This window comes from Taudactylus pleione, unplaced genomic scaffold (genome assembly GCF_031769625.1).
Source record: "Taudactylus pleione unplaced genomic scaffold, aTauple2 ptg000726l, whole genome shotgun sequence".
Classification (NCBI taxonomy): domain Eukaryota; kingdom Metazoa; phylum Chordata; class Amphibia; order Anura; family Myobatrachidae; genus Taudactylus; species Taudactylus pleione.
Genome location: NW_028285128.1, coordinates 2,141,616 through 2,167,122, shown reverse-complemented (window position 1 = coordinate 2,167,122; position 25,507 = coordinate 2,141,616). Strand labels below are relative to the sequence as shown.

At 45.3% G+C, this 25,507-nt stretch overlaps 1 protein-coding gene across 1 annotated transcript in view; it reads right to left on the bottom strand.

Moving 5' to 3' along the window:
• Window positions 1-25,507, bottom strand: part of IL2RB (interleukin 2 receptor subunit beta) — a 57,594-nt gene that overhangs the window by 13,743 nt on the left and 18,344 nt on the right. Inside the window, exons 3-6 of the mRNA XM_088456904.1 lie at window positions 25,373-25,454; window positions 15,486-15,600; window positions 5,672-5,814; window positions 292-457 (exon numbers count right to left, since the gene is read on the bottom strand). Of these exons, the coding sequence (XP_088313030.1) occupies window positions 292-457; window positions 5,672-5,814; window positions 15,486-15,600; window positions 25,373-25,454 (506 nt within the window). The remainder of the gene's footprint in view (window positions 1-291; window positions 458-5,671; window positions 5,815-15,485; window positions 15,601-25,372; window positions 25,455-25,507) is intronic.

The following is a 25,507-nucleotide window of genomic DNA, read 5'->3' as shown; positions in this document are numbered from 1 at the left end:
CTGCATAGGGGGTACCACTACTGGGGGCACTATATAAGGGACTTACTACTGGGTGCACAAGGGGGACCACTACTGTGGCACTGTATAAGAGGCACTGCACAGGGGGGATCACTACTTGGGGCAATACTGGAGACCTGCATAAGGGGGTCCTCTCCTGGGGCACTGCACATGGGCATCACTACAGGGAGCTGCCCCATATCTCCCTCCCTGGAACACTTGAGGGGGGGGCGCCGTAGCACGCACATGCTCCGGGCACCCTGGCTACACACTACTCCACTGCATGCACATTACCTTCAGAAGGAGTTGTCCATTGTATAGGCTTGCTCCAGTCACTCCACCTGCCTCCTGAGTACTGTGTCTGGTTCACTCTGACTCTGGCTTCATACTGAGTGCCCGGACTTAGGTCACGTAGTGAAACACTCAGCTCGTTCTGGTGAATTGTGAGGTGTTTTGCATCCTGAGAAAGAGAAATATTTATCTTGCTTTATAAACACAATGATCTCACATTTTTTATTTATTTATCAGTTGCTTATATAGCGCTAGCATATTCCATTGCGCTTTACAATTGGGAACAAATAGTATTCGAACAAGACTGGGTAATAAGTTAACAGACAGACATAGAGGTACATGGGCTCTGCTCGCAAGCTTACATTGTACAGCAGGGGTTCAAAACCACGGCCCTCAAGGCACACTAACAGTCCAGGTTTTAAGGATAGCCATACTTGAGCACAGGTGTCTTAATTAGTACCTCAGTTACTTTGATTTAACCATCTGTGCTCAAGCATGGATATCACTAAAACCTGGACTGTTAGTGTGCTTTGAGTACAGAGGTTGGGAAACACTGTTCGACAGGAAAATAGGCATTAATACACGAGGATAGGTGCTACCAATTGTATATTGGCCCAGACAAATTGCAAAGGTTCTTGGTGATCCAGTCACATAGGAATGTTGGTCTATATAGAGGGGATGTAATTGGGTAGGATTGCCTATAGAAGTTAAGTGGATGGTTCTGGAATTTGTTAAACTTGTCTGAAGAGGTGAGTTTTCAGGGAACGCTTGAAAGTTTGGAGACTAGTGTAAAGTCTTATTGTGCATAGGAGAGTGGATGCATCCCAAAAAAGTGGGTGCAGTCCAAAAAATTTCATATATACATGAATGGGAGCAGGTGATCTGTGATGATGAGAGACTCAGATCTTGTGTAGATCGGAGAGGTCGGGTTGGAAGATATTTTGAGATAAGCCTTAAAAGTAGAGATGTGCTGGTCCAGATTTCTGAAATCCGGACACATCCGAATTTAGGGGTTCCGAGTAGAACTGGGTCAAAGTTCGGATTTACTTTTGTGTCCCTGTTTGAACCGATCCCTGGTTTGGATCTGTAGCTGATTCGGCTCGGATGTAAAAACCGAACTCTGGTTTTGGATTAGGACATTTTAGCTGTTTTTATCGATCTTTATTGAATTTTAATCAATTTTTTATCGACTTTTATCCAAAACTAAAACACTTGAGGGTGGTTTTGCAAAACCAAAACACGAAGAAGAATCCAAATCCAAAACCAAAACACGGGGGTCCGCATACATCTCTACTTATAAGTAAATAAAAGTATTTTATATTGAATTTGGTAGACTATAGGTAACCAATAGAGGGATTGACAGAGCGGAGTAGCAGATGATGAATGTTTAGCAATGAAGATCAGCAGCTGCATTCAAAAGGGATTGTATTGGTGAGAGTCTGTTTTGGGGAAAACAAGTAAGGAGACTATTGCAAATCAAAGCGGGATATAATGCATGCATGAATTAGAGTTTTTGCAGTGTAGTATTAAACCCCTGGGGCCAAATGTAATAGGATGAGAGTTTAAAAAATTTAGCAGTAAACTCTCACATTGGTCGAGTTTTATCTTTAAAATGGGAAAACATCTGGATGAGATTTTATATCATGGGAGTTTTTTTGAGTCTGAAAAACATGCGAGTTTGTTCTGTCGCTTTGTTCTCGGACTCTATTACATTGGCTGAGTTTAAAAAGTGTGAGAACTCTCACATTTTCTAAACTCTCATCCTATTACTTTTGGCTCCTGGTGTTTATCCTGGCTGGAAAGTGTTATGTTCTCCATATCCATATACATATCAATTCTTTGACATCATACAGATATCGGAGAGGGTGGGGGCCTTCCAGTAAACTGGGATTACAGCTTTCGCTTCATTGATAAAATGTTGGAGCCGAGTTTTGTTATACTGTATCTGGAAATGGGTAGGTCTATAACAGGGGTCGGGGAACAGGGGTAAATTACCCCACTTGGGGTAAAACTGAAATTCCTGGGGGTAATGGATGCAGGGCTGGAGGTGCACATGAACCGGGTGCGCCGCTGCACCTGGCGCCAGTGACCTCCAGCCCGGCACCGCAGGGAGGCTCTAAGCTGGACACCCACTGAGATGTTATTACCAGCGGGCACCCGGCCCCTTCCCTGCAGCGCCGCGTTAGCCGGAGGCTGGAGTTCTCTCCTGAACTCCAGCTTCCAGCTCTCCCCATGCGCACTATGGAGGACAGCGGCGGATGCAGGAGCGGGGATTAAGGTAAGTGGTTTTTTTTTGTACAAGCGGCACTACAAGGGCATAACTATGATGGTAATGCTACAGGGGCATAACTATGGGGGCATTGCTACAGGGGCATAACTATGGGGGCACTGCTACAGGGGCATAACTATGGCACTGCTACAGGGGCATAACTATGGGGGCACTGCTACAGGGGCATAACTATGGGGGCACTGCTACAGGGGCATCACTATGGGGGCACTGCTACAGGGGCATCACTATGGGGGCACTGCTATAGGGGCCTAACTATGGGGGCACTGCTACAGGGGCATAACTATGGGGGCACTACTACAGGGGCATAACTATGGGGGCACTGCTACAGGAACATAACTGTGGGGGCACTTCTACAGGGGCATAACTATGGGGGCACTACTACACGGGCATAACTATGGGGGCACTGCTACAGGGGCATAACTATGGGGGCACTACTACAGGGGCATAACTATGGGGGCACTGCTACAGGGACATAACTGTGGGGGCACTACTACATGGGCATAACTATGAGGGCACTACTACAGGGGCATTATATGGGGGCATTACTATAGGATTTCCTTCCTTTCAAATCAAGGGGGAAACGTCGGTGTATCTAAATATATTTTGGGGTAAAAGGTAATAAAGTTCCCTGACCCTGGTCTATAAGATTAAGCAGCCACATATCACTCTTTTACATTAGTATCCTTTATTCACAACAAAATTGGCATGGGAATGTGTGTGAACTGAAAGTGTGCATTTATTATGTCGCTGACTAGTTATACTTTATTATATAATCACCATTGTGTCTATCTAGCTAGCACAAGCTCAGTGAGAGCTGGAAGGAGACTCCATTCTCACAGTTCTCACTGGGGATGGGATGTATAAACCCAAACAATTGGACCAACCTTCCGAAAACTGCCATTTTTGCAGGTTTGCTGCAAACCCCATATGCTTAAAAGTGGTCCACAGCCCATATCGGAGACTCAGACGATAGTCTCGGAGACTTCAGAGACTGTTGCCTGCATCAAGTTTTGGAAAGTGAAGCATATGGGCTACTTAACGCAGTGTTCTTTTGAGAGAAGGATCAGCGGCTTGCACAGGCCAGTGACTCCCGGTCATAAACCTGGAAGACCTCACAACGCAAAGGACAGCTCTTATTGGGAGAGCTGTCCTTTGCTTTTTAATAGCATTTATTCATGCATAAATACATAATAAACGCCACTATGCATGCGATAAGTGGCGTGATGTATCACATGAAATATGCGATACATGATACATCCTGATCTGGCTACCTTGTGACCAGTGGCGGCTCCTACCCTCTTGGTTGAGGGGGGCTGCTGATAAAGTGAGGACTGGGGAGTCACTCACCACCCAGCTGGGGTCTGCACAATAGATCTGACAGGCACCGGTGCATGAGCACTATTGGCTGGGGGCCACGAATGTATACTTGCGGCAGGGAGCTGCGCATGCCCATATCACCGGCTATTAGGGACTGCATTGGCTGCAGCCCCTAGGAGCCGGGTAAGGCTGGCCGAAAGGCAGGACTGGCTTCCTACTGGAAATGCGATCTCTGCTAATAGCAGCCAGGAGGACAGCACCTCTTACAAACTGTTCACGCCTGTCAGCACCCGGAGTTACGACGCCCCCTTCTGTCACGTTTCGCTCTTTTCTATTAGCAGGCCTTATTCACAAATAAAATTGCCTAAGGAAATAGTGAGCATTTATTATGCCACTGGTTAGTTATACTGTATAACTATTAAATAATATCCTATCTTGTCCATCACTGGCTCATGTAAAGTTGGACGTATGTGTTTGTTATGTGTAAAATATAAATTTCTGTACTTGACATGGTGTAAAAAAGGTCCATATGCTAGTATTTTCTCCTGGCGTAAACCTGGCACACATAATATTGTTGCAAAGCTGGGGACATCATGAGATGTGACAACATCAACATATTTTTTTTGTACACTGCAATGTTAACGTAAAAAAAAACACAGCCAATGGTACGTGGGCCCTTCAGCTTTGGATTTCCATTGAACACATTCCTCCATAATGCAGAGAGGAGGTAATCGTGATTACATTTTGCTTCCAAAATAAGCCAGATGGATTTATTACTTAAATACAGCCTCACACAGAGGCCTCAATGAGGACTGTAGTACAGTATGGGCCTGATTCAGGACAGATCGCTGATGTGATCGCGGCTGCAATCGCATACGCAGGTCTGTTGTGAAAGTATGCTAATATGTGCAATCACAAAGCACTCGCACGGTCAACATGCAGACGCCACTTCCTCTCTCGCACATCCGTAAAACCTTACAATCCAGCCAAAATATCAGTAACATCGAAGTACATCGGAGCCGCTCGCGCATTTACAGCAGGTCAGACCTCACTTATAAATTGCTAACTTTCCTGTACAGTGAGCACTCATGCTGCTTATGTCATCGTAGTGGCTAATTTATGCACGTCCCTGCCACGGTGTTCAAACGCACTTGCCTGCCTGGGTTTCTCAGACCACCCCCCATCACCATCCCCGAATGGCACTTCCTGTCAATCACTTTGCGATTGGTCTGTGTATCACTGCAGTCCCGATCGTAGTGGGAATTTGTGCACTCGCACTGCGATTCATACGCATGCGCAGTACTCAACAATCGGCCATCGGCGTACGCTGTTGCGATCCGTCCTGAATCAGGTCTTATACCATGTTTTCATAACCATTTTATGTCTGTGGAAGATACAATCTGGTTAGGCCGTACTGCCATTCCCCCTATCTAACCAGCGCATATATATATTATTTCACAGACACTGCAGCACCTTTTGAATCTGATCATTTGGGAGAGTTAATACATTGAGTTTTATGTCTCTTTGTTACATTTGGAAATGAGAAATGTTCATTTGATGGCGTTAAAAATACAACACCTGAGGGGACTAATTGATCATCATCCTAATGAATATAACAATGTGCAATGAATGCAAATGTGACAGATATCAAATACTGCAGTAAAAACACAGCGTTTGTATTTCTTTGAATAAATTGTTGTTTGTTTTTGAAAGATTATTTCCTTTTTTAATCATCACGGAGTAATGCTGTTTAATTTAAAGCTCTTAATTATTTACCTGCCATGATCCTTTCATAGGTTTGTACATGACTTCAGTTTCCGTGTTTTTTATGTAATCTCTGTGAGTAACGAGCCATGTAAGGTACCATAGGCCATCGGTTGTCCTCTGGATGTCAAGAGATCGAGGTGGAACCAGGCGCACTGCAGAAGGAATTGATGTATACATTATTCACCATAAGTTAATTGTACACGTATGCTCAGTTAAAGTGGGACACAACTGTGTATGCATCAGATCTAAAATTTCTGAGACCAACCACACGTGTGTAAAATGGCCGCTGCGGCACTGAAGGGATTAACCCCTCTTGCCGGAGCACCATTTCTAGAGGGACAATATAGGCGCAGGGTGCCATGTACTGTAGGTTTATGGGTCATATTGTATTTTACCATCTTGCATTGAAAGTGCTGTGCACAGTTTTGAAATTGGGGAAACCTGTTTGCATGTACAGAATAATGCACTTATAGAAACGTAAAAGGTATTGACATTTGGAAACAAACTACTCTTTGGGCATCTTCACATAGGGATTGATATGGTAATTGCCCTAGCCTGGCAGTGGAGGGTTAGTGTTGACTGAACAAGCCTTTTCATTGAAATGCACTGCAGAGGTCTCCGGTGTGTCTCTGAGTTTTTTCCCAAACTTGCTGAGTATTTTACAATTTGTTTGTTTTTAAGATGCTCCTATTGGGTGGAACTTTCTAAGAACTTAGAATGTTAAGATTGTAAATAAGCCAAACTGCTTTTAGTCATAGACATGTGAAAGGACGATTGCAATTGAAATTTGCATTATATTTACCTTTTGAGAGACAGTATATGCTAACTCAGTTTGTGCTTCAGGAAAATTAACTGTTTTTGGGGATGCAGTAGGGATGCCGATGGTCTAAATGTCGACCGTCGGCATCCCGACTGTTTAATCCTGGCAGGTGTCTAATGACCGTCGTCGAAATCCCTACGCCGGTCATTACACCTATGACGGGAGCCCGACACCCGGATTACCGATCGAAGGTAAGCCGGGCGCCGGGCGCGGACAGCCGCAGGGGGGGGGGTTAGGTTTAGGGTTCCCGGGGGGGACTTAAGGTTAGGCACCCCCCGGGAGGTTAGGTTTAAGCTAGGGGAAGGGAGGGTTAGGGTTAGGCACCCCCGGGGGGAAGTTAGGGTTAGGCACCCCCCCAGGGGACAGGTTTAGGCGGCGTGGAAGGGGGGTTAGGTTTAGGCACTTTGGGGGGAGGTTAGGGTTAGGCACCCCCTCAGGGGACTTAGGTTTAGGCGGCGTGGAAGGGGGGGTTAGGTTTAGGCACTTGGGGGGGAGGTTAGGGTTAGGCACCCCTAAGGGAGTACTAGGGTAAGGGGATAAAATTAGGTTAGAACATACTTTCCTTGGACAATCAGGATTTTCAAATCTGCCGGGCTCACGCGGTCGGGTAAATCGTATGTATTCCGTTTTGGGGGTGGTACCAATGATATTTTGTTAGTTCATTTAAAATGTAAGATGTGTTTAAAATGTAAGATGTGTTTATTTATACTTTGTGAGATAGCATGATTGGCTAAAATGAACACAGGGCGGATTTACCCCTTGTGGTATTGTGTGTAAGAATGGGATAAAAAGGGCACGTGAGCCCTGTGTATGTGAATATCTTTTTGGAATATCAAGAAGGATTGTACTGCTGTGAAACACCTGTATGCTGACCCCCCTTAAGCTGAGGGAACGAGACTTCTTTAAGACTATCTGAGCAATAAACATCTTGCCTTTACAACGACTACATCTGAATCCTGCGAAAACAGAATTGCACCAAACGCTATTCCGTTCTCTGGCTGTTCTAGATTGAGCACAGTGTCTGCAGGCTCAATCCCTCTGTCAGCTACCGTGCAGAGCCTGGTCCATTGTGAAGGATCTGGGGAATCAGCTGACACCAATCAGGAGGTGTGGCTGCAGCTCGTCGACGCTTACATAGCAGAAACGGTTCCAGGTGCTGGTGGTACGAGCATGGGTGTATGTAAGTGGTTCCAAACAACGAAGGTAGACGTTTGGTGGTGGTAGCAACGTTATACGCCCACTGCGCAGTGGGCGGAGTCAGTAACAGGCGGTTACAGACGGCAAGAGGGAATCCCTGATACCCCAAGATCTAGTGGGAATCAAGACTAATCAGTGATCGGGTGGGCGAGTAAGGTCATCTGGTCACACCAAGCTCTTAGACAGTGGCGTAACTAGGGGTTGCGGACCGCACCGGGTGTCACCCTCCAATGGAGTGATACCAAAATTCAATCTCCCTAAACCTTTCATTCAATTAAAATGCTAGTTTCTATTTTTCTCTCCTAAAATTTTGTTTGGTTTACTTAAATTCATCATGAGAATGAGAGGCATCTGGACTGCCTCTATTACATATTTTACTTTTGTGTGTTTGAAGCTAAGTTTAACACTGGGCCAAATACTGTATACACTGAAGTATGTGTCTTTCTTGAAGTGTACTGTACGGGGTGTTGGAAGGAGAGCACTCCTGTGCTGTTTCTCTCCAGCATCCTGTAGGTAGAGCTGATACGGCGGTCACTAGGACATGGCACAGCTCAGTCAGGAGAAGTCCGACCTCTGACATGCACTACTGCACATCCACGGTGTCCCCATGCTTCTTTACTCCCCATAAAGACAGGATGGACTCCAGAGGCTGCCACCAGAATACATGCCAGTACAGCCAGTAAAAATTAGAGATGAGCGGGATCGGCTCTCAGAGAACCGACCCTGCCCGAACTTCGCGATCTGGGCCGGGATCCGAGTCCGGCTTGGGTTCCCCACCAGACTCGGATCCCAAAACGAGGCAAAACTTCATCCTCCCTCTGTTGGATTATCACAGGTTTTGGATACTATAAAGTTACATGGTCATCTGTGCCATTTCACTCCAGCTGTGGGCAGTGTAATGAGCAGTGGGGTGCTGTGTCCATCCAGGAGCTGCTTTGTCTGCCTAAGGCAGGGACTGCTGTGTCCATCCAGGGGTTGCTGTGTCCATCCAGGGGCAGTGGCTTCTGTGTCCATCAAGGGGCTGCTTTGTCCACCCAGGGCAGGGGCTGCTGTTTCCATTCAGGGGTTGCTGTGTCCATCCAGGGACAGTGGCTGCTGTGTCTATCCAGGCCAGGGTCTGCTGTGTCCATCCAGGGCAGGGGCTGCTGAGTCCATCCAGGGGTTGCTGTGTCCATCCAGGGGCAGGGGCTGCTTTGTCCATCCAGGGGCTGCTGTGTCCATCCAGGGTTTTCTGTGTCCATCCAGGGGCAGGGGCTGCTGTGTCCATCCAGGGCATGGGCTGCTGTGTCCATCCTGAGGAGCACTATCCATCCAGGGCATGGGCTGCTGTGTCCATCCTAAGGAGCTCTATCCATCCAGGGCAACGCTGCTGTGTCCATCCAGGGCATGGGCTGCTGTGTCCATTCAGAGGTTCTCTATCCATCCAGGGCAGGGGCTGCTGAGTCCATCAATGGGTTTCTGTGTCCATCCAGGGGCAGGGTCTGCTGTGCCCATCCAGGGGTGCTCTGTCTGTTCAGGGCAGGGGCTGTTGTGTCCATCCAGAAAATCCTGTATTCATCCAGGGGTGCTCTATCCATCCAGGCAGGGGCTGCTATGTCCATCCAGGGCAGGGGCTGCTGTGTCCATCCAGGGGTGCTTTGTCCGTCCAAGGGTGCCCAGTGTAAAAAAAATAAAAGCTAATAATATAATGTAAAAAAATAATATTTTTTTGTGCTGTACCCCAGTGTACTATATTATTATTTTTTTTACTGTGACGCTGTCAGTCAGACCACAGTGTAATATTCATACACATATTGTGACACTATACAGGGCTTAAGTCAGGGCATCTAAAATCAAATAAGCAATCTTTTACAGTGGTAAAGAAAAACACATCAAAGGGAAAGTTAGCTGCAGAAAGACATTAAGTTGGCAATATGCCTTTCACCACACAAAGTGGCAAGGAAAGAGTAAGGCCTTTGCCTTTATTTATGACTGGTGGTTCTGCCTCTTATGATGATGTAAACCCTTCTCCCAGTAGACGTTGCAAAAAAATTTAATTGTTAAGGCACAGGAACCAACTGTGCGCTCAGATATGTCACAAATCCCGGAGGAGAGTGTCAGCGGGTTCCATGTGTGAGCCTGACCTTTCCAAAACTGTACTCGAAGAGGAGCCTCCTTCCACAACTTGTGCATCCTCTGCAAATGTGGAGATGAGCAGCACATGTCAACATGCTGACATAGAAATTGAGAATGCTTTTGTGGAAGTGCACCAGGATGAGGAGGATATTTGTGTAGCTGACGCTAATAAGGATGTTGATGATAAGGAAGCTGATAATGAGGATGTTGTTTGTGTAAATCAGTCCCCAGTGGAAACAGTTTTTGCCCATGATAAGGAAAAGCCCACTGTTATGCCTGGGCATAAAACAACCCCCCCCCCCACTTCTTATGTGTGGAATCATTTCTACCCAAATCCAGACAGCAATTGTCAAGCCATCTGTACCCATTGTCCTGCCTGAGTAAGTAGAGGTGGGGACCTTAACCACCTAGGAACCGCCTCCCTGTTACATCATCTACAACGCATCCATCCAAAGTGTTTGCAAAATTCCAAAACTTTGGCTAAAAAAAACAGGCAGTCCAGCGTCACCTAGCTCCCTTCTCTCTGCTTGATCCAAGTACCTTGGATCTACACCACCAACACCTCAATTAACAATATCCTCAGTCATGATCGGAACTAGTCCTGCATCCAATTTGATAAGGCTAACTCAGTCCTCCCCTATCCTGGATTCCTCAGAAGAATCCTGAGAACTACGCCTGCTGCTGCTCAGAGTGGATTTTCATCCCAGAAAGGGACCAGGAAAACTACTAGTAGTAGTTAAAAAAAACCAATTGACTGTTAAACAATTCTTTGCAAGGGGGAGCAAGTATGACAGCAGTCACCCAGTTGCACAGCAGATCACTGATGCCATAACATCTATGCTGGTAGTAGATGTGCGTCTGATATCCGTCATTAGTGCAGTGGGTTTTAGACAGTTAATTGAGGTCCTGTATCCCTGCTACCAAATCCCATCTAGATTCCACTTCACTAGAAAAGCAACTCCAAGCCTGTACAGGGACGTTAAAGAAACTTAATTAGTGTCCTCCAAAATGCTGTTGTATCCACTGTCCACTTAACCACAGATATGTGCTCAAGTGGAACAGGGCACACGCAAGATTACTGTAACAGCCCACTGGGTGGGTATATTGCCTTCAGCACCACCAACAGCAGCATCAGCAGCATCTAAGGAACAGCAGCTCATTCAAAGGCAGGCTGCTCTGTGTATCACCGGTTTCACTAACAGGCATACTGCATACAACCTCTTAGAAAAACTCAGAGAAGCCATTTCAAAATGGCTTACCCTGCTTGGACTCTCCTCAGGATTTGTGATTTCTGACAAAGCCACCAATATTGTGAAAGCATTACACCAGGGTGAATTCCAACATGTCCCATGTTTTGCTCACACAATCAACTTGGTGGTGCAAAAGCCATGCAGGAGATGCTCTCTGTGGCCTGCAAATTTCTGGACATTTTCGCCATTCAGCAGGTGCATGTAGAAGACTGCAGCCCCTGCAAGAAATGATGAATTTGCTCTGTCACCAGCGGAAGCAAGAAGTAATTACAAGATGGAACTCCACTTTTTATATGCTTCAGTGGATGGCGGAACAGCAAAAAGCCATCCAAAGCTGCACAATAAACTATGACAAGCTCAGTAGAAAATACTTTCTGTTGTGCAAAGTGCTAAAAATCTTCAAAGTAATCACCTGTCAAGTGAGTTCAGACACTGCCAGCTTGAGTCACGTAATTCCCCTAATTAGGCTGTTGGAAAAGCAGCTTGATAAAATGAAACGATTCTGCTAAGTATGTTGGACTTGTAGATCAAGTCCTTTATTTGCTTCACCAGGATCCAAGGGTTGTCAGGACCTTACAACTGGATCAATACATTTTGGTGACCGTGCTCGATCCTAGGTTTAAGTCATACATCGTGTCTTTCTTCCCAGCTGACACAGATCTGAAGAGATGCAAATAGCTGTTGGTAAGGAAATTGTCAGGTCAAGTGGCACGTGATGCAGTGATGGTTCCTCCTTCAGTTTCTCCAGCAAGTGCGGCTTCCAGGAAAAAGGAAACTTTCCCAAAAAAAGACCCACTGGTGATGCAGATGAGTCAACACAACCAAGTTTTGACATCTGGTCGGGTCTAAAAGAATTGCCTACAATTAATGAGACCTCTACAGTGACTCCATCTGATATGGTCACAATTCAGAGAATGGTTGAAGACAATTTTAATGATAGCATCCAAATAGACATGTCAGACAGTCCGTTTCACTACTGGCAGGGAAAAAAAGGCAATTTGGATGCCCTTGCCCAAACTGTCTTTGCTTTACTTGAGCTGCCCACCCTCCAGTTAGTACTCAGAAAGAGTTTTCAGCGCAGCCGGGAACCTTGTCAGTGATCGGCGTAGAAGGCTACTTCCTCAAAATGTGGAAAAGATGATGTTCATCACAATGAACTACAAATTTCATGAGGAAGACCTTTACCGACAATTACATCAAAAAATTACAGAGGCACCTGAGGCTGTAATGGTGGATCTCAGCGGGGACTAATTAATATTGTGTGAAAATGATGTACACATTGATGAGGGTGAGGAATCATGATGATGGCGACAACATCTTGCCTCTGTAGAGCCAGTTTGTGCATGGAGAGATCATTGCCAGCAATATCAGCTGCCCGTTGGTAGCTTGTTTTGTGGGGGCCCAAACAAGCCAATCGCTTCAGCAACAATTGGCAGTCCCTGTCGCTGAAGTGTTAAACTGTGCATGTCCTGTTTACTATATACAACATAAGGGTTGGTGGGAATCCATCTTGCACCTCTTTTCTTTGCATTATGTGCTGTTTGGGGCATTACTGCCTGACATTTTTTATAGTTTATTAAACTGCCATCCTGTCTCCACTGCAGTGCCACTCTGTGACATGTTGGAAGCTGAACTGCCACGTGTTATTGCCGCCCACTGCTGTCGCTTAGTTTAGTCAGCGAGCTAGTTAGATACAACATTTTGGCCTAAACTGGATGAAAGCAATATTGTGAGCTGTGAGGTGGTCAAAATTGACTGGATATGACTGGAAAGTAATGTTATTGAGGTTAATAGTACTGTAGGAACAAAAACAGGTCCAACTTATGAGATTGATTTCAGCTGTTTTATGATTTAAAAAAAAAAAAAAAACAGATCCAAAATCAAAACCAAAACACGCAAGGGTGGTTTTGTAAAACCAAATCCAGATCCAAACTTTGAAGGAGATACAGATCCAAAACCAAAACTCGGGGGTCGTCGCACATCCCTAGTAAAAATAACCTGCAAGTACCCTATACCACCACCATTACACAAGGAACTTTGGGGCTATTATCTGCTGGTGCATTAGCCCAGCTCACTCCCAGTGCACTACAATGCCCAGTATCACCCTGACATCCAGGCTGCTATATTCCACAAAGGTTGCATACCGCTGTTACACCTGTGATATCCCTGTGTTTTATTTTACTTGCTCTTCCATCAGATTACAATAAATCTAAGAACTGGTTAAGCATACCACATGTGGTCTAACCGCAACCAGCACCAACACCTGTGTTACACAATGTTAAACTACCAATAATGGCTGCGCGATCTGACATATGCAAAACCTGGATGTATATGGTATTAAAAAGTATGTAAGCATTTATTATCACATACAAATTACATGTAAGAACATCAGATCACATAATAATCACATAAAAGAACAGCAAATCATATAAGAATCACATAAAAGAACATCAGATACACAAACTGTATCATCATCATATTGGCCAATACTAGTGAAGCTGGCTTTACTCCATATCTAGAGTATTACTGCACCAAGCACAATCCACTATGCATATTTGTGACAGTACACTCTGCTATTACTAGGAACATAGAAAGTTTAGTGACTGGCACCAATGTAATGGAAAAAATTACCTTAGTTTGCAGTCAAGGAGAAAAATAAGGGCTTCCCAGTAACCCCATCAAATATCTAAAGCAATGTCATTCCTCCGGTGCTAACTAGGTATTTTAAAACCACAATATAATTTTATGATGTCTTTGTTGGGCAATCCTTCTTACTCAATAATGAGCTATTTGTAAATAAGGGGATGCCCATTTCATGTAGGTATCATCATACCAAGAGGTTTTATTAAAAATGCATATAATACTGCAGTGTCCTGGAGATATATCACCTCCGAGAATGGACACACAATGAATCCAATTTTACTTCACAAATCACAGAATAAAATGGCTTAGTATACAATAATAAAAAATTGTATAGATGTATATATAAAAACATTAGGGACATGCATAAAATAAAGCATTAAATAAAAAGTCTTACTAATTTTATAGTGGAAATGGATTTTGCAGACAGGTCTGAGGAAACAGACTTGTCTGTGAAATGCGTTGCGACTACAAAATTAGTAAGATATTTAATAAAGCCACTTGGGATGATGATATCTACATGGAATGGGCATTCCTTTATTTACAAATAGCTAATTACTGAGTAAGGAGTATTGCCAAACAAATAAATTATAAAATTATATTGTGGTTTTCAAAACCCTAGTTAGTGCCAGAGAAATAACTTATTGCTATAGAACTCTGCTATTATTATCTACTGTCATCCTACGCTCTGCTAATAACAGGAAGGCCAAAGAGGACTCTCATTACAAGAATAGTATAGGACTTAACCTCTGCCAATTTAGATCTGGTGCAAAAAAAAGAAGAAATCAACTAATTTCACATATACTGTACATAAATGAAGTTTAATGAACACTCCTTAAAATGCACCCACCTCCACTCATTTTACTCAATATATAATAGTCTTGCTCCACAAACTGAAATCTCATTTTTGCATTTACTGTATCTGCAAAATTGATGAACTTACTCTGGGTGTGATTGATTTCTCCTTCTAGCTCCTCCCACCAGCACCACACAATCCTACTCTGTAACACACTACTTGCCTGAGTTTTAGTATTCACCTCTAGGAGATCACAGAGGGAAGATCCAAGTGGCATAAGGACACTTTTTGTATCATGATGGCTCCACCCCCCACTTCAATGTGCCTGAATTCAAAGCATCAGGCACTTTGCAGTGAATCGCACCATTATGGCTCAAATCGCCCACTTTGCTGGGGAAGTGGATTGGATCAGGAAGGGTGCACTGCTCTCCCAGTGGTCCAGGAGAATCTCCCAAAATTGTGATTTTCCAGAACATTCCAAGAGAGTAGACATGCAAGACCACTAAGAGGCGCTACTTTTCTTCTTCTTACAAAGAGGTGCGACATAAACAGAGTTAAATTTACTAAGAGGTGTGTCTTCAGCGGCTTCAGCTGCTGGATTTAAAGGGACATTTATTAAATACAAAACATGAATGGTTTTCTATGTAATATTATTTTCCCTTTAAATCCACAAGCCAAAATGTATCCCACAGTGTTGATGCTTTCATGGTCACACATAAAGCATAAACCAAGCAGTCCTGGGGCTGCGTTGCATGGTAAAGTCACAGTGGTGTTCCCAGAGCTCCTGACTCTTGGCACAGTTGCTATCACTGCTACCACTGTTACTACAGATAATAAATATTGGTTCAGCCCACTAAAATTATGTCTCCAGTGTGCATGCAAGTATTAGCATCACGTTTATTCTTATTTTTTTACAATGGCAATATTTGAAAAAGCAATGAACGAATGTTTTTAGATTTACCAAGCACAATATATTATGACTACACAGAAGGAGCTGGTACTTACAGTTGTCGTATGGGTGGAATGGAAACAGGTAAACGACACTCTTATTTGTGTTCCGTGTGCTGCTACAGATCACACTCATGTTTAAAACATGAGATAAAGTCAAAGCTTCATTATACTAAAGTAAGTGAATACAAAATAGACAAAGAGCATATTAAGGAAAAAACAATTACAAAATGAGTTGTCAAGTTTATTTTAAAACATTTAAGGGCCTAATTATCAACATCCATAATTTTGCTTTATTAATTAACAACTGTTATTGCCGTTATTCACAGCAATCACATATTAATTAATGGGGCAATTTTACGATTAAAGTATTGCTGGTACAGTGCATCTTATAAGAGGCTGTCCAGGTGATGACTTTCCCCTATTAAAACCTCCTTCACCACTAGTTTTTTGCAGTGGTGCATTAAATATTTGTACTGGGCATGAGACACACCAGACGGTTAGAGATCTGAAGATCTAGAATGCAGTGCCCACTTCGTGAAATGGAGACTGCGTAATCGTCGCTACTTAGTTGAATGCAGGAGATATCTCTGTTATCTTGTGTTCAGCTTGTAATAATCTGCATGAACACATACATCTTGTGGAACAGGGGCATAACCAGGTATTTGAAGTAGGGGTGTGCACCGGCCACTTTTCGTGTTTTGTGTTTTGGTTTTGGATCTGGATCTTTCTTCGTGTTTTGGATCTGGATTGGTTTTGCCAAAACCACCCTTCCGTGTTTTGGGTTCTGGGTTTTGTGTTTTGGATCTGTATTTTTTTTAAAAAAAGCATAAAAACAGCTAAAATCACAGAATTTGTTGGTTTCTCTGCTCCTATGCTATTATTAACCTCAATAACCTTAATTTCCACTCATTTCCAGTCTATTCTGAACACCTCACACCTCACAATAGTGTTTTCATGTCCAAAAGGTTGCACCGAGGTAGCTGGATGACTATGCTAAGCGACACGAGTGGGCGGCACAAACACGTGACCCATCTAGGAGTGACACTGCAGTGGCAGACAGGATGGCAGTTAGAAAAACTAGGCCCCAAACTGTACATAATGCAAAGAAAAAAAAGAAGTGCAAGATGGAATTGTCCTTGGGCCCTCCCACCCACCCTTATGTTGTATAAACAGGACATGCACACTTTAACAGATCAATCATTTCAGCGCCAGGGTCTGCCACACAACTGTGGCTGAAATGATTGGTTCGTTTGGGCCCCCACAAAACAAGCTGGCAATTAATGTGTCCCTGCACAAACTGGCTCTACGGAGGCAAGATGTCATCCTCATCCTCCTCATCCACCGATTCCTCACCCTCTTCAGTGTGTACATCCTCATCCTCACAAAGTATTAACTCGTCCCCACTTGAATCCACCACCACAGGTCCCTCTGTACCTTCTGGAGGCTGGTCTCCCTGGAAGAGCTGATAATTCATTTTGATGAACATCATCTTCTCCACATTCTGTGGAAGCAACCTCCTACGCCTTTCGCTGACAAGGTTCCCGGCTGCACTAAACACTCTTTCGGAATACACACTGGAGGGGGGGCAACTCAGGTAAAATAGAGCCAGCTTGTACAGGGGCCTCCAAATTGCCTCTTTTTCCTGCCAGTACAGGTATGGACTGTCTGACATGCCTACTTGGATGCTGTCACCGATGTAATCCTCCACCATTCTGTCAATGGTGACAGTATCATATGCAGTGACAGTAGACATGTCAGAAATTGTTGCCAGGTCCTTCAGTCCGGACCAGATGTCCAAACTTGGTCCTGCCTGCCCTGCATCACCGCCAGCGGGTTGCTTAGGATACCTAAGTTTTTTCCTGGCAGCCCCAGTTGCGGGAGAAAATGAAGAAGGAGCCGTTGACGTGTCACGTTCCGCTTCAGCTGACAGTGTGTTCACCAGCAGGTCTTTGCACCTCTGCAGGCTTGTGTCGGCCGGAAAGAGAGACACCACATAGGCTTTAAACCTAGGATCAAGCACGGTGGCCAAAATGTAGTGGTCTGATTTCAACAGATTGACCACCCTGGAATCCTGGCAAAGCGAATGAAGGGCTTCATCCACAAGTCCCACATGCCGAGCGGAATCGCTCCGTCTTAGCTCCTCCTTCACTTTCTCCAGCTGCTTCTGCAAAAGCCTGATGAGGGGAATGACCTGACTCAAGCTGGCTGTGTCTGAACTGACTTCACGTGTGGCAAGTTCGAAGGGCTGGAGAACCTTGCACAACACGGAAATCATTCTCCACTGTGCTTGAGTCAGGTGCATACCCCCTCCTTTGCCTATGTCATAGGTGGATGTATAGGCTTGTATGGCCTTTTGCTGCTCCTCCATCCTCTGAAGCATATAGAGGGTTGAGTTCCACCGCGTCACAACCTCTTGCTTCAGGTGATGGCGGGGTAGGTTCAAGAGTGTTTGCTGGCGCTCCAGTCTTCGGCACGCAGTCGCTGAATGGCGAAAGTGGCCAGAAATTTTTCGGGCCACCCAAAGCGTCTCCTGCACGCCCCTGTCGCTTTTCAGAAAATTCTGCACCACCAAGTTTATTGTGTGAGCAAAACATGGGACGTGCTGGAATTTGCCCAGATGTAATGCCCGCACAATATTGGTGGCGTTGTCAGATATCACAAATCCCCAGGAGAGTCTAAGTGGGGTAAGCCACTGGGCGATGATTTCCCTCAGTTTCTCTAAGAGGTTGTCGGCGGTGTGCCTCTTACTGAAACCGGTGATACACAGCGTAGCCTGCCTTGTAACGAGCTGGCGTTTCTGAGATGCTGCTACTGGTGACGCTGCTGCTGTTGCTGCGTAAGGTGATACATCTACCCAGTGGGCTGTCACAGTCATATAGTCCTTAGTCTGCCCTGTTCCACTTGTCCACATGTCCGTGGTTAAGTGGACATTGTGTACAACGGCATTTTTCAGGACACTGAGGACACTTTTTCTGACGTTTCTGTACAGTCTCGGTATCGCCTGCCTAGTGAAGTGGAATCTAGACGGGATTTGGAACCGGGGACACACTACCTCCATCAATTGTCTAAATCCCACTGCACTAATGGCGGATACCGGACGCACGTCTAACACCAACATAGCAGTCAAGGCCTCAGTTATACGTTTTGCTTCAGGATGACTGCTGTCGTACTTCATCCTCCTCGCTAAGGACTGTTGGAGGGTCAATTGTTTAGTAAAAGTAGTGGTGTTCCTACTTCCTCTCTGGGATGATGAACGACTCCCAGCAGCAGCAACAGCAGCAGCGGCAGCAGTAGGCGTAGCAATGCAGGATCCTCCAGAGGAATCCCGGATAGGAGAGTCAGTCATGCCAGTGACATGGCCTGCAGGACTACTTCCGATCCTGACTAAGGAGGAAATTGACGAGGAGGGAGTTGACGGTGTGGTTTGCAGGCGCTTGGATACAACAGGACAACGGGATTTAGGTGTCCCTGGACTGCTTACGGTCTTAGCCAAAGTTTCTGAACTTGACAGTAACTTTTTATGAACGCGCTGCAGGTGCCGTATAAGGGAGGATGTTCCTAGGTGGTTGACGTCCCTACCCCTACTTATTTCACCTTTACATATGGTACATATGGCAAGACAGTTGTTGTCCGGATTTGGATAGAAATATTGCCAGACCAAAGAGGTGGAATGTTTGGTCTTCTGCCCAGGCATGACCGTGATGGGCTTTTTCATCCCACGGACAACAACTGTCTCCCCCGGAGCCTGATTTAAACAAACCACATCACCATCAGAATCCTCCTCGCCAACTTCCTCCTCAGCGCCAGCTACACCAGTATCCTCATCCTGTTGTACTTCAACAGTGACATCTTCAATTTGCATATCAGCAAGTGGACTGTGGGTGCTCCTTTCAGCACTTGCAGGGGGCGTGCAAATGGTGGAAAGAGCCACCTCTTCCCGTCCAGTGCTGGGAAGGTCAGGCATCGCAACCACCACCACACTTGGACTCTCCTTGGGGATTTGTGATATCTTCTTAGAAAGCACAGTTCTTCGCTGTGCTTTTGCCAGCTTAACTCTTTTGATTTTTTTAGTGGGAGGAGGGCTTCCATCGTCATGTGAAGCTGAACCACTAGTCATGAACATACTAGGGATCGACCTTAACCGTTCCTTGCCACTCCGTGTCGTAAATGGCATATTGGCAAGTTTACGTTTCTCTTCAGCTGATTTAAATGTCTTTTTCAAGGTCATTTTCCTGAACTTTGCCATTTGGGATTGTATGTGCCCTCTACTATGACATTGGGCATCGGCCTTGGCAGACGACGTTGATGGCATGTTATCGTCTATGTCATGACTAGTGGCAGCAGCTTCAGCACTAGGAGGAAGTGGTTCTTGATCTTTCTCTATTTTATTTTTATCGGAGAAAGTTTGGTCCTCCATTTATGTTATATCGATTTGATATATACGTGCGGCTAAACACAGAAAATAATTTTTTTTTTGGTTTGGACTGGAGTGTACTTTCAGGGGTTACAGCACCCTTTAACGGTCAAGCCAGCCGGCCCTTTACTTATGACACAGGCGCACGCTTGGCACTACTTTGTTGATGCACGTGCGGCTACTGCGCACACAATTCACAAACACAGAAAATAATTTTTTTTTTGGTTTGGACTGGAGTGTACTTTGGGGGTTACAGCACCCTTTAACGGTCAAGCCAGCCGGCCCTTTACTTATGACACAGGCGCACTCTTGGCACTACTTTGTTGATGCACGTGCGGCTACTGCGCACACAATTCACAAACACAGAAAATAATTTTTTTTTTGGTTTGGACTGGAGTGTACTTTCGGGGGTTACAGCACCCTTTAACGGTCAAGCCAGCCGGCCCTTTACTTATTACACAGGCGCACGCTTGGCACTACTTTGTTGATGCACGTGCGGCTACTGCGCACACAATTCACAAACACAGAAAATAATTTTTTTTTTGGTTTGGACTGGAGTGTACTTTCGGGGGTTACAGCACCCTTAACGGTCAAGCCAGCCGGCCCTTTACTTATGACACAGGCGCACGCTTGGCACTACTTTGTTGATGCACGTGCGGCTACTGCGCACACAATTCACAAACACAGAAAATAATTTTTTTTTTGGTTTGGACTGGAGTGTACTTTCGGGGGTTACAGCACCCTTAACGGTCAAGCCAGCCGGCCCTTTACTTATGACACAGGCGCACGCTTGGCACTACTTTGTTGATGCACGTGCGGCTACTGCGCACACAATTCACAAACACCGAAAATAATTTTTTTTTTGGTTTGGACTGGAGTGTACTTTCGGGGGTTACAGCACCCTTAACGGTCAAGCCAGCCGGCCCTTTACTTATGACACAGGCGCACGCTTGGCACTACTTTGTTGATGCACGTGCGGCTACTGCGCACACAATTCACAAACACAGAAAATAATTTTTTTTTTGGTTTGGACTGGAGTGTACTTTGGGGGTTACAGCACCCTTTAATGGTCAAGCCAGCCGGCCCTTTACTTATGACACAGGCGCACGCTTGGCACTACTTTGTTGATGCACGTGCGGCTACTGCGCACACAATTCACAAACACAGAAAATAATTTTTTTTTTGGTTTGGACTGGAGTGTACTTTCGGGGGTTACAGCACCCTTAACGGTCAAGCCAGCCGGCCCTTTACTTATGACACAGGCGCACGCTTGGCACTACTTTGTTGATGCACGTGCGGCTACTGCGCACACAATTCACAAACACAGAAAATAATTTTTTTTTTGGTTTGGACTGGAGTGTACTTTCGGGGGTTACAGCACCCTTTAATGGTCAAGCCAGCCGGCCCTTTACTTATGACACAGGCGCACGCTTGGCACTACTTTGTTGATGCACGTGCGGCTACTGCGCACACAATTCACAAACACAGAAAATAATTTTTTTTTTGGTTTGGACTGGAGTGTACTTTCGGGGGTTACAGCACCCTTAACGGTCAAGCCAGCCGGCCCTTTACTTATGACACAGGCGCACGCTTGGCACTACTTTGTTGATGCACGTGCGGCTACTGCGCACACAATTCACAAACACAGAAAATAATTTTTTTTTTGGTTTGGACTGGAGTGTACTTTGGGGATTACAGCACCCTTTAACGGTCAAGCCAGCCGGCCCTTTACTTATGACACAGGCGCACGCTTGGCACTACTTTGTTGATGCACGTGCGGCTACTGCGCACACAATTCACAAACACAGAAAATAATTTTTTTTTTGGTTTGGACTGGAGTGTACTTTCGGGGGTTACAGCACCCTTTAATGGTCAAGCCAGCCGGCCCTTTACTTATGACACAGGCGCACGCTTGGCACTACTTTGTTGATGCACGTGCGGCTACTGCGCACACAATTCACAAACACAGAAAATAATTTTTTTTTTGGTTTGGACTGGAGTGTACTTTCGGGGGTTACAGCACCCTTAACGGTCAAGCCAGCCGGCCCTTTACTTATGACACAGGCGCACGCTTGGCACTACTTTGTTGATGCACGTGCGGCTACTGCGCACACAATTCACAAACACAGAAAATAATTTTTTTTTTGGTTTGGACTGGAGTGTACTTTGGGGGTTACAGCACCCTTTAACGGTCAAGCCAGCCGGCCCTTTACTTATGACACAGGCGCACGCTTGGCACTACTTTGTTGATGCACGTGCGGCTACTGCGCACACAATTCACAAACACAGAAAATAATTTTTTTTTTGGTTTGGACTGGAGTGTACTTTGGGGGTTACAGCACCCTTTAACGGTCAAGCCAGCCGGCCCTTTACTTATGACACAGGCGCACGCTTGGCACTACTTTGTTGATGCACGTGCGGCTACTGCGCACACAATTCACAAACACAGAAAATAATTTTTTTTTTGTTTGGACTGGAGTGTACTTTCGGGGGTTACAGCACCCTTAACGGTCAAGCCAGCCGGCCCTTTACTTATGACACAGGCGCACGCTTGGCACTACTTTGTTGATGCACGTGCGGCTACTGCGCACACAATTCACAAACACAGAAAATAATTTTTTTTTTGGTTTGGACTGGAGTGTACTTTCGGGGGTTACAGCACCCTTAACGGTCAAGCCAGCCGGCCCTTTACTTATGACACAGGCGCACGCTTGGCACTACTTTGTTGATGCACGTGCGGCTACTGCGCACACAATTCACAAACACAGAAAATAATTTTTTTTTGGTTTGGACTGGAGTGTACTTTCGGGGGTTACAGCACCCTTTAACGGTCAAGCCAGCCGGCCCTTTACTTATGACACAGGCGCACGCTTGGCACTACTTTGTTGATGCACGTGCGGCTACTGCGCACACAATTCACAAACACAGAAAATATATTATTTTTTTAGCACTTGGGGGGAGCACCCCTGATGGACAGAGCACCCCCTGGACAACACTACAGCACCTCTTTAGGACTGGGACACTGCACAGGACTTTGGAGTGGACACAGCCCCTATGGAGAACTGACTGCACAACACAGTCCAGCCAGCCCCTATGGACTTTGAAGTAGTGGACACAGCCCCTATTAACAACAGCAGCACAGCACAACACAGCCAGCCCCTATGGACTTTGAAGTAGTGGACAACAGCAGCACTACACTACACTACACTACACAGCCCTAACTCCCACCCTCCCTCTTCACTGTCCACAGCCGAGTGAGAAAATGGCGCCGACGCGGGTACCTTATATAGGATCCAAAACCCGCGAGACTCGGAAGGCGGGATGATGACGTTTTGCCTCGATTTCAGATCCGAGTCAGGCGGGAAAAGTCGAGCCTGACTCGGATCAGACTCGGATCGGGGGGGTTCGGGGGGGTTCGGATTTCAGAAATCCGAACCCGCTCACCCCTAATTTGAAGGCAGTATAGCAAAAGTTTGTAAGAGTCCCTATGTACCCCCCAATGGTAAAAATGTATATAACACATGTAACTTTGACAAGGAAGATAGCCCCCCCAGCTTATCATACTGATTGCATCCCCTCTGGATCTGCCCCTTGCTGAGGGATTCATGCGCTGCTAAGAATTTTGTTATATTTTTTTCTAATGGGGGCGTGACCACACTTCCCACATTTAAGCCATGGAACTGAGGCTCGGGACGGCTCTGACGCTATGCCAATGTTTTCACAGTTGAGCGATAATCTACGCATGTGTCAAGGTAAATTACTCTAGTCGTTCGCAGCTACTTTTTACTAGCAGTGTGATTGACAGGCAGGGAGCATTTGGGGGAGGTAACGGAGAGTGATGGCAAAGAAGACAGACATGTCACGACCATTTTCTGGGTGTGTCACAGCCTCCGTCTATGATCCTGTATACAGTGAAAGTGGCTTCGGTGTCTCAGCGCACAGGGCCATTCTGCGCTACCATAGGGTTACACAGAACCTGCGACAATTAACTGATCTGCGATGGATGCTGCATCTTTGCTTGGATTTACAAAGTCACAAGTGGGCATCTCAATACAAATCCCGGCAGCTGCGACATTTGCATATATTCACACAGCAGCTGCATACACAGACACAGCGGCGGCAATGGCGTACATCTCTAAATCAGGTCCATAGTGTGGAAAGGTAATGAGTCACAGTGATGAACTGTTTTTTTTTTTTTTATAAAGATAACAACATCTCTGAAGTGACCTGTTCCACATAACAGCTCTCCCCTGTCATATGAATGTTTGGGCACCAGATCTGTCATTCAGTAACTGTGTTCTGTACTACAGTAATGCTCAGTTATTTATGGAACATAAAAGTGGATGCAGTCGGCTCCTGATTGTCAGGTGGGAAAAGTCATCACCAGGTGTTCTACAGTATGTGCACAAAATGATATGACCATATATTAAGTTTACTGTACATTTATATATAGATATATACTACCAGTGAAAAGTTGACTGGTACCCCAAATCAAAGGGCTATCACAGCATTTTGCAGCTCCATGTAATACCCTCCTCTAGTCTACAGATGCGCCCAAGGTCATTGAGGCTGATCACGCCACAAACGTGCACACGCATTGCACTATGTGCCACGATACGCTATGGCGCGGCGCAGGAGTGATCTCCATTCAGTCTCTGATCGCGGGAGTGCGTCTCTCTTTCATTCCTATGGAGGAGCAAATGTGTGTCTTCTGTCGCGGGAGTCCGTCTCGCGCCATGCATGGCTGGGCATATCTGTATGCCTAGTTGGTCAAAGGTTTAATCTACAGCAAGATAATGACCCAAAAATGTCTTGTCTACTGTCTTTTTTTTTATTCCAAGGAACAAAAGAAGACAGTAGGCTTCAAATCAATGGGTGGCCAGCACAGTCTCTGGGGTTTCATACAGCTCACCAACCAGTGAGTGTATGCTGCTTGCAGGTAGCGGTGCAGGATGCTAGAACAGCGTCAAATGCAGTATTAACCTGGACTATCATATGAGCTAAGTAGGAGACTACTGTCTCCCACCATGTCAATATTACACAGTACAAAGTAAAGAACAAGATGGCCCCTGCATATTCTCAGTTGTGAGTTTGGTGGCCATCTTGGAACACGGCATGATGCCAGCATGGAGAAACAGGAAGACTGTAGTCTGCGCAGTAGCGCACTCTTCTTTCAACGGTAAAGAACAATATTTGATTTCCATTGTAGAAAGAATGCCACAAGTGTGTTTGGTGGTTATATCTGAAAAAGGCAGCTGCTTCCATGAGCCAAAAATTGTGAGTACATTTTGTTAAACAAAATATGTCTATGATTTTTTATTCTCAATTGATTATTTGTTCTATGCCTTAATTACATTGAGACATTAAACTGCGTAAATTTTAATAAAACCTGGAAAAATGTCGATGCTGTAAAACTTGTGACCAGAAGTGTATGTGAAAATTCCCCCATGCTTATAAATGTTACCTTATTCCATAGTAATGGGCAAAGATTTTATGTGTGAAGGAAAGACATAAGCATTATACTCACATAATTATTATCAGTTGTCAGATTTACCACACAGCTTCTAACATGAACACTGGGAGGGAGAGAGCAGAAGCCTTTTATAGCTCTGTAAGAGAGAGACAATGAGAGATACAGCGTAACTATGCACATCGTGCAACA